This window comes from Oratosquilla oratoria, chromosome 9 (genome assembly GCF_046742065.1).
Source record: "Oratosquilla oratoria isolate Oo_2021 chromosome 9, ASM4674206v1, whole genome shotgun sequence".
NCBI lineage: Eukaryota > Metazoa > Arthropoda > Malacostraca > Stomatopoda > Squillidae > Oratosquilla > Oratosquilla oratoria.
The window spans coordinates 41,540,546-41,559,383 of record NC_134785.1 but is presented as its reverse complement, the minus strand read 5'-3'; the positions used below and the strand labels follow the sequence as shown (position 1 = coordinate 41,559,383).

The 18,838-nt window shown below is 42.2% G+C and overlaps 1 protein-coding gene across 1 annotated transcript in view; it reads left to right on the top strand.

The window, feature by feature from the left end:
- Nucleotides 1–17,652, top strand: part of LOC143028337 (mitochondrial intermediate peptidase) — a 40,747-nt gene extending 23,095 nt beyond the window's left edge. Inside the window, exons 9-14 of the mRNA XM_076190275.1 lie at nt 1,726–1,853; nt 1,958–2,085; nt 4,230–4,437; nt 12,250–12,375; nt 12,639–12,760; nt 17,316–17,652. Coding sequence (XP_076046390.1) covers nt 1,726–1,853; nt 1,958–2,085; nt 4,230–4,437; nt 12,250–12,375; nt 12,639–12,760; nt 17,316–17,484 — 881 coding nt within the window. The 3' untranslated portion in view covers nt 17,485–17,652. The remainder of the gene's footprint in view (nt 1–1,725; nt 1,854–1,957; nt 2,086–4,229; nt 4,438–12,249; nt 12,376–12,638; nt 12,761–17,315) is intronic.
- The last annotated feature ends 1,186 nt before the right edge of the window (nt 17,653–18,838 follow it).

The following is an 18,838-nucleotide window of genomic DNA, read 5'->3' as shown; positions in this document are numbered from 1 at the left end:
TTCCATGTTTCTGCTCCATACAGTGCTGTTGGCACAATCACTCCTTCATACAGTCTCCTCTTAGCATCCATTCCCAAATTTCTATTCCTCATTACACTTTTTAATCCACCAAGGCATTTACTCGCTTCTCTCAATCTACATTCTACCTCCACCTTTACTCCACCTTTTCCTGCCACATTTGCACCCAAATATCTAAAACTATCCACTTCCTCCAGTTGCTCTCTCTTAATACTCACTTCCAGACTACTGCCACTTTCACCCCTTGTACATCTCATCACCTTACTTTTACCCACATTTATCTTCAGCTTTCTTCTATCACACACTCTCCCAAACTCTGTCACCAACTTCCTCAATCCCTCCTCCGATCCTGCCACAAGCGCAGTGTCATCCGCAAACAACAGCTGGCTCACCTCCCACTTTTCTCCATTTTCTTTAACCATCTCCAATCCCTGACCCACTACCCTTGCATTTACCTCTCGCACTACCCCATCCATGTATAAGTTGAACAGCCAGGGTGACATAACGCATCCTTGATGAAGTCCCACCTTTACCTCAAACCACTCACTCTCTCCATTTCTAATCCTGACACAAGCTCTACTACTCTCATAAAAACTCTTGACAGCTCCTAGAAGCTTTCCTCCTATCCCATATATCCGCATAACCTCCCACAGTGCCTTTCTGTCTACCCTGTTGTAAGCCTTTTCCAGATCCATAAAGACCCAAAAAACATCCTTCCCCTTTCCTATAGCTTTCTCACATATCTGTCTTACCACAAAAATCTGATCTACACAACCATTACCCGTCCTAAATCCACACTGTTCCTCACCAATTACTCCCTCTGTTCCTCTCCTAATCCTCTCAATCACCTAGAATAATTTAGATAAAAAAAGGTGTGCAAACACAATTCAAGATTTTAAGGAAAAACTTGATGCAGAAAGATACAAAGATGGGTCACCACAAGCATAGCTCCCTTCCCATATAATACAACTAGGTACAACTAGGTAAATACATACATACATACCTCTTCCCTCTGATAAGGGAGGTAGCCAACCAAGGTTTGCAATCCCTACCCATTCTACTTTCACTAACAACAATAATTATATCAGTTATGATTGTAGCCTCATATTTCACTGACTGACACCTCACAGACCCAAAACAGCTGGTAGTAGTCCATGGATTCTTTCATAGATCTCTGTAGTAAGAAATGGACTGTTGTTGGTGTTGTTTTAGTAGTATGAGACTGCTTTTCTCACTGACTTATAGTGGTAGGGGGGGCAGTCAGCAGTTAACAACTTTCCTTACGTGAAAATATGGAGGAGATGGTCAAAGTTGATGAAGAGAGAGCTTGGGCTGGAGACCAAGTGCCAAGGGGTGCACCTTCAGAAGGTGACAATGTTGACAGGTTTTGAAGACAGGCAGCAGGAAGAAGATTCTCACTACCCTCTATTGTGCAAGACCACCACTTGCAGTCACTCATCATTGGCCCCAGTTATTGAAAACAGCATGAATACTAATCTATCAGTATACTAAGGATGTCTTCTCCCTTATAAGGGAGGTAGCCAAGTTGAAGCATGTACCCACTCGAAGCCCATCCACCACTCTTGTTTCCCTCTTATCTTAGCTCCTCATGGATGAAGAGTCATCCCTGTCTCTTGTCCACTGCCTGGGTCGGAAGCAATGCAGCAAGACTAATGAATACTAATAACCTAATTTATTGCTTTACAGTTGTACATAGCACAGAAGGTTTACTTGGTCATATCTACTGTGACTTCTATGAAAGAGTAGGTAAACTACACCAAGACTGTCATTTCACAATCCGTGGTGGCAAAGAAAGACCAGATGGAACCTATCAAGTATGTAAACTAGTACTGATTCTTTTAGGTTGATGAAAATGTTTTTTTGCAATGAAAATATGTGTATGACAGAATCCAAATTGATTCTGGTGTTTTGTCATCAGAACCCTGTGGTAGTAGTGCATCTAAATCTTCCTTCCCCAACTTGGTCCACACCTTCCTTGCTTACTCCTGGCATGGTGGAGAACCTTTTCCATGAAATGGGTCATGCCATGCATTCTATGCTAGCAAGGTTGGTAATTGATGACACAATTCTTTTGTGAAATACAGTGTTGCATTTTCTGAATGTTTTATTTAAGTGAAGAGTAGAGAACTTTTGGAATTATTTGAATGGGTCAATCAATCCACTGTTGCCTCAAGTTTCACAAAGAGGAAAATCTTTGGCCACACAGTGGCTGGCAATGAGCCTTGGAACCTTGCACATAACCCTTTTGGAAGAAACTTTGGGCAATTGTCTGTTGTATCAGTGTGAGACTGTTTCTATGTCACCAGCTCAAAGTGGTAGGGAAAGACAGTTGCCAGTTGCCAGCTCTCCATGTGTGAAAAAGTGTAAGAAACACATTTGAAGTTGATAAGAAAATATCTTGGGTCCAATCCAGAGACCAAATGCCAGCCCCTCAGGGCTGCACCCCCTATTTGAGGTGAAGGGGTTGATGGGTTTTGGAAAATGGATAACTTTGCTGTCCATCTTGCAGGGCCACCATGTGCAGGTAGGGTACGGGTACCAATGGAGATGCATTTGACACAAAAAAATTTCTACCGTGTGATGGTGAATAGATAGGAGCATAATTATAGGCTCAAAAAATCACTTAACTATCCCCTGCATGCAATGGGAAGCAGTTTCTGATGCACAAGTGTACATAAAGCCATGCACAAGCCACCTGCAAAAAATGAAATAAAAATCTGTTAAGGAACAGTAAAAAAAAATACCTTAAAAGAAAATAAAATTCTTATGTTTTCATAAGGATTCTTTCAAAAACAGTATTTTTTTTTTTTTTTTCATCTGTAGTAACATACCTATTTGGATTAGGAAGGTAAGACTATGTCACATTATGAGGGGATAGTTAAGTGATTTCTTTAGCCTATAATTATGCTCCTATTTATTCACCATTGGCAGGTAGAAGTTTTTTTGTGTCAAATGCATCTGCAAAGGGCAAGTGCGTCTCCATTGGTATGCGTACCCTACCCGCCATTGGTCCTTGGCACCACATGACACTAAAGAAGTCTATAAGGGAGGTGGCCAAGTCAAAGGCACACACTCATTCCCACCCTTTCCACCACCCTTATTTCTCTCTGAACAACAGTTAAACAAGTAAAGAAGTACATACATAAAATCAGCCTGGTCACAGATTCAAATTGTCCTAGAGGCAATCACCTCACAGGAGACTGAACTCTTATCCTACATTGCCCCACTCTCACCATATCCAAAGAGCTGTGCAACATATATTTCTTGAGTGATATGTGGGCCAGGCTAGAAACCATACAAGTTGCCTGGGGTCTGTGGGTATTATAGTCGGTTTAGGCTATGGAGACTAGAGAGAATAGTGAGTCCTATATTTTTGAACTAGAACTACCTTACATATGGCCAGAGGCCTGTATTTATACCACAGGTAGGTGAGCTACCTGTGGCTCACAGGTGCAATGGGTTGGGTCAGGTTAGCCACCTCTGGGGGCAGCAGTGATGGCTAAGGTTGTAGAATGGTGCAACTTGGCTTCACCTCACTGCAGGCAACATGGACAGCACAATCTGACCTCACCATCTTGTGCACCCTTCCTTGGATGTCTCTGCTGCCCCTGGAGGTGCTAACCTGACCAAACCCAGTGCACCTGTGTGATTCACCATAGTCTTGGATCACGTGTTGGACTCATGATTGACAGTTATTAACCCCCCGGATGAAAGCTCAGAGCTCGTATGACCGATCTATGGGTAATACTGTGACCTCATGCACACACACACACACCCAATTCCCCGCCCACGAGAGTTGGAGTAACAACCCACAGTGCAGTGATACTGAAATTATTGCAGCCCTGGGTGGGATTTAATCCCGGACCTCCGTAGTATCAGGCAAGAACACTAACCACTGCGCCATGAGGTTGTGCTGCAGGGAGCTTGCTTACATGTGGTATAAATACAGGCCTTGGACCACATGTTCACTCATTTAAAGACTCACTAATCTCTCGTCTCCATGGCCATGGTGTGCAGTGAGGTAAATCCAGGTTGCACCATCCACATAGCCTCAAGGGCTCTGTCAGTATTCTACAAGAATGACCTGGGGCAATGGATTGAATTGCATTTCAATACCTTTTGTGCATAATGATACTCTTCAATTTATATTTTGCCAGTAGATGTGTTTGTTACTGAAAATATTTTTTCAGGACAAAATACCAGCACGTGACTGGAACGAGATGCAGCACAGATTTTGCAGAGGTACCATCAATCCTGATGGAACACTTTGCAATGGATCCACGGGTTATTCATTCTTATGCTAGGCACTACAAAACAGGAGAAAAAATTCCTTTTGATCTTCTTCAAAAATTAGTTGCCTCCAAGTCTGTGTTTGCAGCTTCAGAAATGCAGTTGCAAGTAAGTACATAACATTTGCAATTCTACATACATATACCAAAGACTTTTTCCCCTTTACAAGGGAGGTATACAAAAAACAAAGGCATAAACACCACTCACATCCATTCCATCTCCCCATACTCCACCCCATCTACCCCACCTCCCTCCCTCTTTTCTTGGCTCCTGGATGATGGGTCATCCCTGCATCTTGCCCACTTCCCTGAGTCAGAAGCAGTGTCGCAAGACACAGCACATCCACAGCAAGGCTGCCTTATTAAATTGGCAAATCCCCTCTCAATCCCTTCATGCAGAAAAAGAGAAGACAGAGAGAAATCCCTTCGGGCTTCGTCAATTTATTTTTCATACATACTCCCTCACCCCCATCCCCCACCCACTCCCCCTCATGCATCGCAGCATCATTCCCACACAACCATTCTCCATTCACCCCTATCTTCTGTCCTCTCCTGTCCTTCCAACACACACATTCCCCTCTTTCCCAATGCCCCTTTTACCCCATCCATCCATCTTATGCTTGGTCACCCCCTCATGTTCACTCCTTCCACCTCTGCCTTCCACACCTCTTTTACTAATCTTTCTTCACTCATTCTTTCCATGTGTTCAAACCATCCCAATACTCATCAACCTTATCTCCCAACTCCCTTTCCATCCCTGTTTTTTCCTCACCTCATTTCTCATTCTATCTAGCCTAGTAACCCCTATCGTACTTCTCAGGCACCTCATCTAAAAACACATTCAAACTCCTCTCTTCCTGTATGGTTTCTGCCTCATACAGTACTGTCGGCACAATCACTCCTTCATACAAACTCCTCTTAGCATCCATTTCCAAATGTCTATTTCTCATTACACTTTTAATCCTCCAAGGCATTTACTTGCTTCTCTCTATCTACATTCTACCTCCACCTCCACTCTTCTCTTTCCTGCCACATTTGCACCTAAATATCTAAAACTATCTACTTCCAGTGTCTCTCCCTTAATACTCATTTCCAGTCTGCTGCCACTTTCTCCCCTTGTACATCTCATCACCTTTTACCCACATTTATCTTCAACTTCCTTCTTTCGCACACCTTCCCAAACTCTGTCACTAACTTCCTCAGTCCCTCCTCTGATCCTGCTATAAGCGCAGTGTTGTCAGCAAACAACAAGCGGCTTATTTCCCACTTTTCTCAGTTTTCTTTAACCATCTCCAATCCCCAACCTACTACCCCTGCACTTACCTCTCACACCATCCATCCATGTGTAAATTGAACAGCCAGGGCGACATAACACATCCCTGACAAAGTCCCACCTTTACCTCAAACCACTCACTCTCTCTGTTTCTAATTCTAACACAAGCTCTACTACTCTTGCAAAAACTTTTGACTGCTCTTGAAAGCTTTCCTCCTATCCCACATATCTGCAATACCTCCCACAGTGCCTTCCTGTCTGCCCTGTCATAAGCCTTTTCCAAATCCATAAAAACCCAAAGAACATCCTTACCTTTTTCTAAAGCTTTCTCACATACATGTCTTACCACAAAAATCTGATCCACATAACTCCTACCTGTCCTAAACCCACACTGTTCCTCACCAAATACTCCCCCTGTTCCTCTCCTAATCCTCTCAGTCAAGAACCTTCCATAAGCATTCCTAATAACACTTAACAAACTGATCCCTCTGAAACTACTACACTTATGCTAGTTCCATTTTCCCTTGTAAACTGGAATTATGCAGGCATTCCTCCGGCACTCTACTCTCTCTTAAACAAACATTAAATAACCTCACCAGCCAGTCCACCATCACTGTACCTCCTTTTTTCAGACATTCTGCATGACATCCATCCAACCCGGGTGCCTTACCTGCTCTCATCATCTAACAACTGCATTCACCTCATCTTTCCTTATTTCTCCTCCATTTTCCTCACTCATCATGGTCATTTTCTTAGCACTTCCCACTGCAACTACCTTTCCCTCCCTATCCTCCTTCACATTTAGCAACTCCCTAAAATACTCCGCCCATCTTCCTCTTATTACCTTCTCTTCCATTATCATCTCTCCATCTGCACCTTTTACCTTTTCTTCTCTACTTGATTCTCCTCCTCTTCCTCCCTTAATTTCTTTCCAGAATATCTTTTTATTATTTTCAAAAATTTTATTTTGTCATACTCTTACTCCATTTCACATCTTCTCTCCTCTTTGCCTCCATTATCTTATGCTTTACTTCTCTTCTCTTTCTTTGTACCTCTCATATAATTCTCTTGTCCTATTTTGTAACCAATCTGTGAATGCTCACCTCTTCTCTTCAACAAACTTCCTAACTTCCTTATCCCACCACTCACTACCCTTCCTTCTATTTCCTCCCATCCTCCTTGTTCCACACACCATCTCTGCACACCTTGTGACTCCCTCCTTGAACCATCCCCATTCCTCCTCCAGTCCAAGTTCTACTCTATCCCTCATTCCCTCCCACTCCTTCAGCTTCTTCTTGTACTCCTTTCTCATTTAAGCAGTTCACTTTAATCACCTCCCTATCTTCTGTCTTTTTTATCTTTTTCCATCTATCCTCCATTCTCAACTTACTTTCCACCAGAAAATGATCTGATATTCTCCCTCTCTCTCCTGGATACCTCTATATATTCCATTAAAGCTATCTACCACCCTTCCATCCACCACCCTCTTCCATGTGTACTTATGCTTGACTTTCTTCCTAAACACTGTATTTGCTATCATCAACTCTTTCTAGACACATCTGTACCATCAACTCTCCACTACGTTTTTTTCCTGAAACTCCACACTTCCCAACCACTCCATCTGTCGGTTCATTTCCTACCCTAGCATTAAGGTCTCCCATTACTACTACATTGACATTTCTCCCTAATCCCTCTATGCACTCATTTAAATCCATCCAAAAAGCCTCCCTTTCCTCTACACTTTTCTCATTACCAGGCCCATATGTACTTACAAAGACCCACATCTCCCTTCCCAGTTTCACCTTCATCCACATTAACCTTGAAAAAACCTCCTTCCACTCCACTACACACTTACCTATCTCTCCACTTACTAGTATAGCCACCCCTTCTCTCCCTCATCCTCTCTTCACTCCTGAGAACCTCCCAACTACATTACCAAACTCACACTCACCCCTCCCTTTCAGCTTAGTTTCACTCAAAGCCAATACATCCATCTTTCTTCTCACAAACATACTACCTATCTCTTACCTTTAACTCTCATCTGTACCACATCTATGCACATTTAAAAACCCAAACCGGTACTGGTTGGAAAACTCCCAGATCCTCTTATGCTTTTACTTTTTTGGGGGAATATCCCCTTTGTTGCAACAGGGAGAAGGATGCCTATTCCTGTCCCCATCCTGTTTTTGCCACCTCATACGATTCAAGTGGAAATACTTGGTGGCAGTATTCTTATCCCCCACCACAGGGTTAGGCGAAATGAGAAAATGAATATTCAGTGATAATATAAAGTGTAGTGTTCTATAAGATCAAGTGTAGTGTTTTAATAATTTAGAATCAAAACAGTAGTCTGTTACTGTACTCCAAAGGTAGGAGTAATATTATAAGGTAAGTAGAGTAAGCTATGTGTATTTAGTTTATTTAGTGACTGTTTTTGTTTCTTTTGTTGATTTACATTTTCTCTTTGCCATTTGTATTGCTGAAGGAGGAGTGAAATGGCTCGTGAAGGTTGTGTGAACCTGGAGGACTGTCTCAGGAAGTGTGAGGAGGAAATTCATCTTCTTATGAGTGTGCTCTGTGAGAAGAGTGAATCCTTTGCACAATTCAAAGAGCATTCCACCTCTTCCACTTCTGCCACTGCTGTGAGTGAGTGGCACTCCGTGGGGTCCCATTTGTCAAGCCCATGTTTGGTAAGTGGGTGCCCTGAAGAGCAACTGCTGGCTCTATCCAATTGTTTTGCTCTGCTGGAAGATGAGGTGGCTGAAAATCAGGAGTTCTTGGTGGTGGGGGACTCCATGGTGCAAGGCTATGACGACATCCTGCACCCGAAGACTAAATGACGTTGCAAGCTTGTATATCAACTGGGCCGTGGGATCGCCAATTGTACCCAGATCATCAGGGAGCAAAGGCAGATGAACACAGTTACAGTTGTTCATACAGGAAGTAATGATGTGGGTAGGGTGAGATCAGAGGAACTTGTTCGGAATTACATGGTCCTCCTTAAGGAGATGAAGGAACGTGGGAGCCATCACATAGTCTGTGGGATCCTTCTGAGGATCTACGCTGGCTTGTGTTGGAACAGTAGAGCCATAGGGATCAATGAGAGGATATCACAATTGTGCATGTAACTGAGATACAACCTTCTTGATCTGTGGTATCTCTTTTCTAGGCATCATTGCTTTTTGGCTACCTCCCTTGTAAGGGGGAAAAAGCCTTGGTATATGTATGTATGACCTTTATGCTTCTTATGGGATCCACCTTACAGAGGCAAAGATGCTCTTACAAACCTCATTGTGGGAGTTTGTAATGAACTAGTTCCTTTTTTTGGATAGAAACTCAAAGGGAAGGGGAAATAGAGTGTATTGGGAAAAATGGAGTAAGGCATAACAATAATGTAGAGCAATATGTCAGTGTAGGACAAAACATCATTTTAGGATATAGTATCGGTAGAGGACGAAATATTACATTAGGATGTAATGTAAAGGGCAAAATATCACTATGGGCTGTAATGATAGTGGAAGACAAAATATCACAATGGGATATGATGATAGTGGAGGACAAAATATCATGATGGAATGTAAGGATAGTGGAGGACAAAATATCATGGTAGGATATAATGTCAGTGGAGGACAGAATATCTTTTTATGAAGTGATATCGGACAGAATGTCAATGAAAGACGGGTGGCCGGTGTGGGACGCGGTGACGAAGGGAGGCAAGGTGTACATAAGAGATCGGATGACCGTGAGGGACCAGATGTCCATGATGGGGCAAATGTCCATGAGGCACTGAATGTCAATGAAAGACCAAATTTCAATATAGAGCAAAGTGTCAACAAAGAACAAAATTATAATATAAAGCATGATGTTGAAAATCAAAACAAGTCAAAAAGAAATAATCACTATTTTCTTTAAACCATGTACTTTAATGCCCGTAGTATTGGGGACAAATTCCAAGAAATCCAGGCGTATGTCAAAAGCGAAAATCTCTATATGATAGGAGTAACCAAGACATGGTTAAAGGGTGGAGAATTTGAAACTGAATTTAATATTGTGGGATTTAAACACTTTCATCAGGATAGAAACCACAAGAAAGGTGGGGGTGTTTTGTTGTACATTAAAAGCAATGCCCATGCCTGTGTTTTAGAGGAAGTGAAACAGGATGCATATGATAGTTTGTGGGTAGAATTAATCCAACTAAATGGATAAAATTAATGTAGATGTAATATATAGGGTGAAAACTCTATCATTAGCAGACAACAAACTTGTTTCAAGAACTGTCTAGTTTCTGCAACTGGGTCTTATTGATAATGGGTGATTTAGATTTTACTGACATTGATAGGATGACCCTTGAACATGGCCATATTGGTAGTTGATTGATAAATTTTCTCGGTGACAATTACTTAGTTCAGCATGTAAAAGAGCCCACAAGACATGGAAATTTACTCGATCTATTGATCACTAGCTGCAAAAGCATGATAATCGACATAGAAGTTGGTGAAACTATTGCAAGTAGCAATCACAACTTAGATTTAAACTGCTAAAAAGAAATTTGAATAGATTCTTACATACATACATATACCAAGGCTTTTTCCCCCTTACAAGGGAGGTAGCCAAAAAGGAAAAGGCATAAAATCATTCCCACCCATTCCATCCCTGAATACACTCCACACCCCTCCACCCTCCCTCTCATCTTAGCACCTCCTGAGGTGCTAAAACTGATTCCAAATATCAAAAATAAATCATACGAAAATTGACTAAAACATATGAATCTGTTTTCCCTAAAAAAGCATAGACTCAGAGGTGACTTGATACAGGTCTTTCAGATTCTAAAGGGAATTGACAGCATCAAAAGTGACAAAATTTTCACACTGAATGAGAATCCGACAAGAAATAATTGTCTGAAACTGCCAGGAAATAGATTTAATTTGGAAGTCTGCATGGTCATCCTTTTTAATCCTTTGAAATGGTCCTATGTCTTGCGACACTGCCTCTGACCCAGGGCAGTGGACAAGGTGCAGGGATGACCCGTCATCTAGGAGGTGGAGGGTGGTGGAATGTAGTTAGGGATGGAATGGGTGGGAATGGTTTTATGCCTTTTTCTTTTTGGCTTCCTACCTTGTAAGGGGGAAAAGCCTTGGTATATGTATGTATGAAATGGTATAGGACAGTAACAAGAGTTGGGAAACAGCATAACAGAGGGACAGTTGCAGTATAATAAAGTATCATCATTTCTCTGTGAATAGAGATTTCTTCTACTACAGACAAAAATGATGAGTGGCTCTGGTCCGTAGGGTTGTCCCATACAGACCCTAAAGTATCACCTCCATGCTACTTGGCTTACGGTTTAACGTCACAAACTCTCCCTATTGTAAGGCTAGGACACTGCCCCTCACAGAGGACTTTGTAGCGTGGAATTTAATGAACCATGCCCTTGGTTCAACTTCACTGATGGCAGGATACGAACCGCCATCCCCTTGACCTTCGCCACAAGTAACGATGCTTTAACACGCCCAGCCAGTGAGCTTCCTCAATGCTGCTTAGCAGCTTTTAATGCAAGAATAACTTTCAGCTAATACCCTAGATGGGGGTACATACATAAAATCTGCACTGGTCACAGATTCAAATTGTCCTATAAAAATAATAATAATTGTTATTATGATGTGGAGGGAGTGAACATGAAGGGACGTCTAGGATGAGGTGGATGGATGGGGTGAAGGGGGCTTTGGGAAGAGGGGAATGTCTGTTGAGGAAGGACGGGAGAGGACAGAAGACAGGGGTGAATGGAGAATGGTTGTATATGGATGTTGTTGTGATGCATGAGGTGGAATGGATGGGGGGTGAGGTAGTATGTGTGAGCAAATTTGATGCAGCCCGAAGGGATTTCTCCCTGTCTTCTCCTTTATGCATGGGGGGACGGAGAGGGGGGGGGGTCGCTTATTTAACCTCTTCACTCTGGGGCACATCGCACGTCTGGCAGCTAATGCTGCCAGACGTGCAATGTTGCGTCATAGTAATCGCACTATGAAAAATAAAGTCACTGCTCAACCGCTCGTTCTCTTTCACCCGTGAATTTTGATAACCATAGAAAATATGATGAAGCCAGTTTAGAGAGAATGAGGGCCATGCAGGTACGACTACAATAAATATAATCAAGACGCTGACGTCGGCATCATCGCGTACCCACTTGCTCCTGATGATGCCTACGTAGGCGTCACAGATAGAAGTGGTTAATGAAGCGGCCTTGCTGTGGATGTGCTGTGTCTTGTGACACTGCTTCTGACCCAGGGCAGTGGACAAGGTGCAGGGATGACCTGTCATCCAGGAGGTGCTAAGATGAGAGGGAGGGTGGAGGGGTGTGGAGTCTATTCAGGGATGGAATGGGTGGGAATGATTTTATGCCTTTTCCTTTTTGGCTACCTCCCTTGTAAGGGGGAAAAAGCCTTGGTATATGTATGTATGTATTATGATGGATTTATTTAAGCTTATGTAAAAATATTCAGTTGTAATGACTATTTCAATTTAATTACTTCCACATACCAAAAGACCCCTTTCTCCCTTATGAAGGGTTGTGGGCAGTTATTCATATTTTTTGCATTCTGCAAATTAATTTTAATCACTCATGATTTTCATTTGTATTTTTCTTTCAAGACTTTCTACTCATTACTAGACCAGCACTACCATAGTGCAGGGGAGTGGCTTGAATCATGCTCAACTACACAGGTCCTACAAGAAGTGCACAGTAAATACTACAGCCTTCCATATGTTCCCAGTACGGTAAGATACATTTTGAAAGATATTGTAAAATCTCCTCTCAGAGGGCCTGAACAGTTTTAGTTTATGGATTCATCATAGTAAAGAAAGAGTGAAAGGGTTGAGTTGATGATTATACATAATATTGTTGAAAGTAAAATCAGGCATCTTTGAGCGAATATAAGTATTTTGTTATTTGATTGATTCATTGGTTTAACATCATAAACTTCCTCTCATGTGGAAGTCTTTTTGAAACTTGTTAATATTTTTTCCATTTTTTTTTACAGGCATGGCAACTACGTTTTGGACACTTAGTAGGCTATGGTGCTAAATATTATGCATATTTAGTCTCTAGAGCTGTAGCATCATGGATTTGGCAGAAGTACTTTGTCAAAGACCCATTTAATAGGTGGGTTGAATGATTTCTACATTTCATGGAATTGCCCTAGTGTAGGCCTTATGGTCTCTTGCAGTCTTCTTCATTCTTATATTCTTATATTAATCTTTATCTATATACCAAAAGGCTCCTTCCTTTTTATAATGTTATGACAAAAAAAAAAATCCCTTTATAAGGGAGAAGAAATTGAATGGCCAACCCTTTCCATTGGACAAGATACATACATACATATACCAAAGCTTTTTCCCCCTTACAAGGGAGGTAGCCAAAAAGGAAAAGGCATAAAATCATTCCCACCCATTCCATCCCTGAACACACTCCACACCCCTCCACCCTCCCTCTTAGCACCTCCTGGATGACGGGTCATCCCTGCACCTTGTCCACTGCCCTGGGTCAGAAGCAGTGTCGCAAGATACAGCACATCCACAGCAAGGCCGGATGTGCTGTGTCTTGCGACAAGATATGAAAATGTATAAGAAATACAGTGGGAGTTGATAGAGGAGGATCTTGGTCTCAGTCTGCACTGTGAAATTGTGCTAAATGTATATGAACCTTTTTGGGTGTAATTAAAGGGTGACAAGAGGAGTCAAGAAAAGAGGGAGGGAGGGGTGGTGAATGGGAGTGGAGTGGGTGGGGATAAAATGGTGGGAGTGGAGTCATGCCTTTTGACTTTGGCTACTTCCTTTGCAAGGGGGAAAAGCATTGGTATATGTAAGTATGTACTATAGTTGTTGGATCTTTGCTGTTCCTCCTGATTGAGGTGAGGGGATATATTGGTTCTGGACAGCTGTGCTCTCCATCTTTTAGACCTTTGTCCCAAGTCTCTTGCAGGAGACCTAGGACTTCCAGGTAACCATCTGTGGCCACCAGGTGGGCTTGTAAGTTACTGATGGAAAAAATGTAGTGTTGTTAAGTGAATGTTAGTGTGGAGCATTGTAGAATAAGGTAAGGTCAGTTGATTCGGCCCAAATTTGCCCCAGAGAGAGAGAGTTGTGCACGGGGTACTGTGAGCTATAAATGATGAACATGGATTCAAGGATGTGTGATGGGGCCTGGCCAACTTTGATGCTCTGGATGGATTTTTGCCTTCCTACCTCTGATGCCCACACCTTTGGCCTAAGGGGTGTTCAAGTGAAATCTGCACAAGGCCTCTTGGCCTTTGACCTGTGGGTGAGATGGTGGCCCAATCAGAGCAAGTGACCCCTTTGGATTTGGGTTTTTTCCTTTTGGGGTCATTTTGTCCATTTAGGTCACCATCTCACTCACAGGTTGAGGGTTATGAGGTCTCCTGTGGATTTAATTTGGACACCCCTCAAGCCAAAGGTGTGGGTGCCACAGGCAGAATTGTGAAAATGCAGAAAAAACCCTCAAATTTGGCGGAGCCCTGTGCATATACATGTGGGTCCAGATTCCTCACATGTACCTTGCAGTGCACTTTGCATGACTCTCCCTCTACCATGAGGTTCTGGGTGGATTTTTGCCTTGCCTTCCCCTCTGGTGCCCACACCTTTGTTTTGAGGGGTGTCAAAGTGAAATCTACAGGAGGCCTGTGTTGATGATTTTTTAATGCTGAATGGTGTCCTGAAAGCAAGCATGCCAGTGTGGTTTGTACTACTCTTCAGAGTGATTTTTTAGTGGGGCTTGTCTGGAGTGTTGGAGTATTGAGTTAGGTAGTTGATCTTGGAGAGCTTGTTTATTGATTCATATGCAAAGTGTCTGCGTTGATGTATTGTGTGACACTGGTGGTAGGTTGTATATGATTAGTACCAGTACTACATATTTGTCTCCCCCCCCTTTGTTTTTGTAAAGTGGAATTTTGCAAACACTCCTCCAGTCCTCTGGCATATTCCCCTCCATTAGGCACACATTAAACTTCACTATTGAGTCCACTATATGTGTTCCTCTCTTTGTCAGACACTTCACATGTCACCCATCTTTCATCACTTTGTGCTTGTTGTATCTCATAGTTTCCTGTTGTTGTTATTATTATCATTATTGTTATTATTATTATCTGCTGAGATGTTTTTATTATTATATCATCATCATCATCATCATCATCATCTGCTGAGATGTGGGTTTTTGTGGGTGCATGTGGGCCTGGTAGTGAGGAGAGTGTGGAGGAGGGGGTGGGCTTTTTTGGATGGATTTGAGTGAGTGCATAGAGGGATTAGGGAGAAATGTCAGTGTAGTGGTATTGGGGAAACCTTAATGCTAGGGTAGGAAATGAACCAATAGATGGAGTGGTTGGGAAGTGTGGAGTTCATGGAAAAAATTGTGGTGGAGAGTTGATGGTGGAGATGTGTCTCAAAAGAGAGTTGATGATAGCAAATACAGTGTTTCGGAAGAAAGTCAATCATAAGTACACATGGAAGAGGGTGGTGGATGGAAGGGTGGTAGATAGAGCATTAATGGACTATATAGTGGTAACCAGAAGTATAGTAGGAAGAGTTAAGGATGTATATGTTCTAAGGGGAGAGAGTGGGGAATATCAGATCATATTTTGGTGGAAGGTAAGTTGAGAATGAAGGATAGATGGAGAAAGAGGAAAAAGACAGAAAGTAGGGAGGTGCTTAGAGTGAACTGCTTAAATGATAAAGAAAAGGAGAAGGAGTACAAGAAGACGCTGAGAGAGGAGTGGAAGGGAGTGAAGGATAGAGTAGAACTAGAGGATTGGAGGAGGAATAGGGATGGTTTAAGGAGGGAGTCACAAGATGTGTAAAGATGGTGTGTAGAACAAGGAGGATAGAAGGAAATAGAAGGAAGGGTAGTGAGTGGTGAGATGAGGAAGCAAAGAAGGTTGTAGAAGAGAAGAAGCGAGCTTTCACAGATTGGTTACAAAATAGGACAAGGGAATCATATGAAAGGTACAAAGAAAAGAGAAGAGATGTAAAGCATAAGATAAAGCAGGCAAAGAGGAGAGAAGATGTTAAATGGAGTAAGAGTATGACAGGAAATTTTGAAAGAGATTAAGAGAGGAAGAGGAGCAAATCAACTGGAGAGGAGGAGGTAAAAGGTGCACATGGAGAGATGATAATGGAGGGGAGGGCAGTGAGAGGGGGATGGGTGGAGTGTTTTAGGGCGGGTGCTCTATGTGGGGGAGGGTGGGGAGGGAAAGGTGGTTGCAGTGGGAAGTGCTGAGAGGATGACCATGATGAGTGAGGGGAAGTGGAGTAGAAATGGGGAAAGATGAAGTGAAGGCAGTTGTTAAGATGATGAGAGCTGGTTGGGTGGATATATGGAGTGTCTGAAGGGGGGGTGCAGTGATGGTGGATTGGCTGGTGGGGTTGTTTGATGTTTGTTTAAGAGAGGGTAGAGTGCAGGAGGACTGGAGGAGTGCCTGTGTGGTTCCATTTTACAGGGGAGGGGGGATAGGTGTGAATGTGGTGGTTTCAGAGGGATCAGCTTGTTAAATGTAGTTGGGAGGGTTTATGGGAGGTTCTTGATTGGGATAATTGGGAAAGAAATGGAGGGAATGGTTGGTGAGGAACAGTGTGGGTTTGGGACAGACAGGGGTTGCGTATATCAGATTTTTGTGGTAAGACAGATATGTGAGAAAGCTATAGGAAAAGATAAGGATGTTTTGGGGCTTCTATGGATCTGAAGAACTCTTATGACAGGGTAGATGGGGGGGCCACTGTGGGAGGTGTTGCAGATAATGGGATAGGAGGAAAACTTTTAAGAGCAGTCAAGAGTTTTTACGAAAGTAGTAGAGCTTGTGTGAGGATTAGAAATGGAGAGAGTGAGTGGTTTGGGGTAGAGGTGGGACTTTGTCAGGGATGTGTTGTGTCACACTGGCTGTTTAATTTATACATGGATGGGGTGGTGTGATCAGAGGAGGGATTGGGGAATTTGGTGATGGAGTTTGGGAGTCTGTGCAAGGGAGGTAGGTTGAAGATAAATGTTGGTAAAAGTATGGTGATGAGATGTACAAGGGAAGAAACTGGCAGCAGACTGGAAGTGAGTATTAAGGGGGAGAGACTGGAGGAAGTGGATGGTTTTAGATGCTTGGATGCAAGTGTGGCAGGGGGTGGGAGGGAGTGAAGGTGGAGGTGAAGTGTGGATTGAGAGAAGCAAGTAAATGCCTTGGGGGATTGAAAAGTGTAATGAGAAATAGGCATTTGGGAATGGGGGAAAAAGCCTTTGGTGTATGTATGTTTGTATTATTATCTGCATAAGGGGACAGAGAGGGAAGGTTTCCAATTAAATGAAGTAGTCTTGCTGTGGATGTGCTACATCTTACTGTATTGCTTCTGACCCAGGGCAGTGGGCAAGATGCAGCAATGACCCATCATCCAAGAGCAGCCAAGAAAAGAGGGAGGGAGGGGTGGTGAATGGGAGTGAATATGTGGGGATGAAATGGGTGGGGGTGGATTTATGCATTTGACTTCGGCTATCTCCCTTGTAAGGGGGAAAAAACCCTTTATGTATGTATGTATGCATGCATGCATTCTTCATCATCATCAATCATCATCATCATTTATTATTATTATTCTCTGTTATTGTTATGGTATCCCATGGAATCAGGATATATTAATGAAATAGTTTTATTTGAATTTTTCTGTTGCAGAGAGATGGGAGAGAAGTATAGACAAGAAGTACTTGTACATGGAGGAGGCAAGCCACCAAGAGCCATGGTTGGAGAGTTCTTGGGCAAGGAAGTGGGAGGAGAATCTCTCACTGCTGCACTTGTGGCTGATCTTGATAAGAAGAAGAAAAAAGTTCAGGATATATTGTAGCCATTATAATTCATCAATAATGTCAAGTGACTTCCTGTTCACAAGGATATTCTACTCTTATTTGAAAATATTTATTGGTTATGAAGAACTTGTTTGGAAATCTGAAGAAAATAGATCAATATGATGATAACCGTTGGTATCATTATAAGTAAAGGTGTACAGTAAAGATTCTTGTGTTATTCATGGTCTGCAATTCGAACAAATTGTGGTAAGTCTGACTGAGGTTACCACACACAAATATTGCACCAGAGAAGGAGTTATAGAGATAGTAAAGGAGAGATTCAAGGGGGATTGCAGAATGGAGGGGTAGAAGTTAAAAGTGATCAGCATTCTTTTTTGAGAGGAAATTACTTTCCAGTCATTAAAAAATGAAACATATGAGAGATACAAAGGAAAAAGAAGAGAAGCAAAACATAAAATAAAGGAAGCAAAAAGGAGGGTTAATGTAAAATGGGGAAAGAATATGAGAGAAAATTTTAAAAGTAATAAAAAAATGTTTTGGAAGGAAAAAAAGATAGCAAGGGGAGATGAATGAAGTAGAGAAGAAATGGTAAAAGGTGCAGATGGAGAGATGATAACAGATCTTGATGGCCTTTTTTCTGGGAATTTTTATTCTAAAAAAGTCTCCTTAATATATCAGCACTCTTCCTCTAGATATTCTTCACAGCATATTCTGAGTGCCTTAGGAAGAACCCTATCACTACTCCTTCCTTAGCCCTGAGGTCATGATGAGAGTAGAAATTAATTAAATCATTCTTCTTAGTGGGTTTTCTGTAGACTAAATTTTAGCAGGTTGGCATGTTTTGTGATGTGATAATGATTCCCTTCTTTTCTTAGAAAAGAAATGAATCATTATCTTATAAGGAAAACAGAATAGCAGGTTCTATCTTGTTCAGTGCAGTTTGGAAGTGATGAAGACTGAATTGCCTGGATGTGCTGAGAAAGATATCGTCCATGTAGCAGAGCCAAGTCACATATTTGGGAATGATGTCATTATATGACCCTGCTTCTAAAAATTCCATGAACAAGTTGGCAAAAACTGCACTCAGTGGAGAACCCATGACTATGCCGAATTTTTTATGGTAACAGTGGTCATGGGACTTGTAGTCGCTGTGGGCTACAATGAGAAGAAAAGTGTGTTGGTGAGTTTGTCTCCCTTATTTGTAAGGTAGTAAAACTGAACTGATTTTACATATGGCCAGATACATACCATGTGGGTAGTCACCCGTGGTGTGTAATTACATAATTACACTGGATTAGGTTAGGTTGGGTCAAGCAGGGTCGCACTGTCATGGGCAGGTGTGTGTGGCTAGTGCGTCAGGTCTAGTCACGTGGGTGAGACAATGTGTGCACT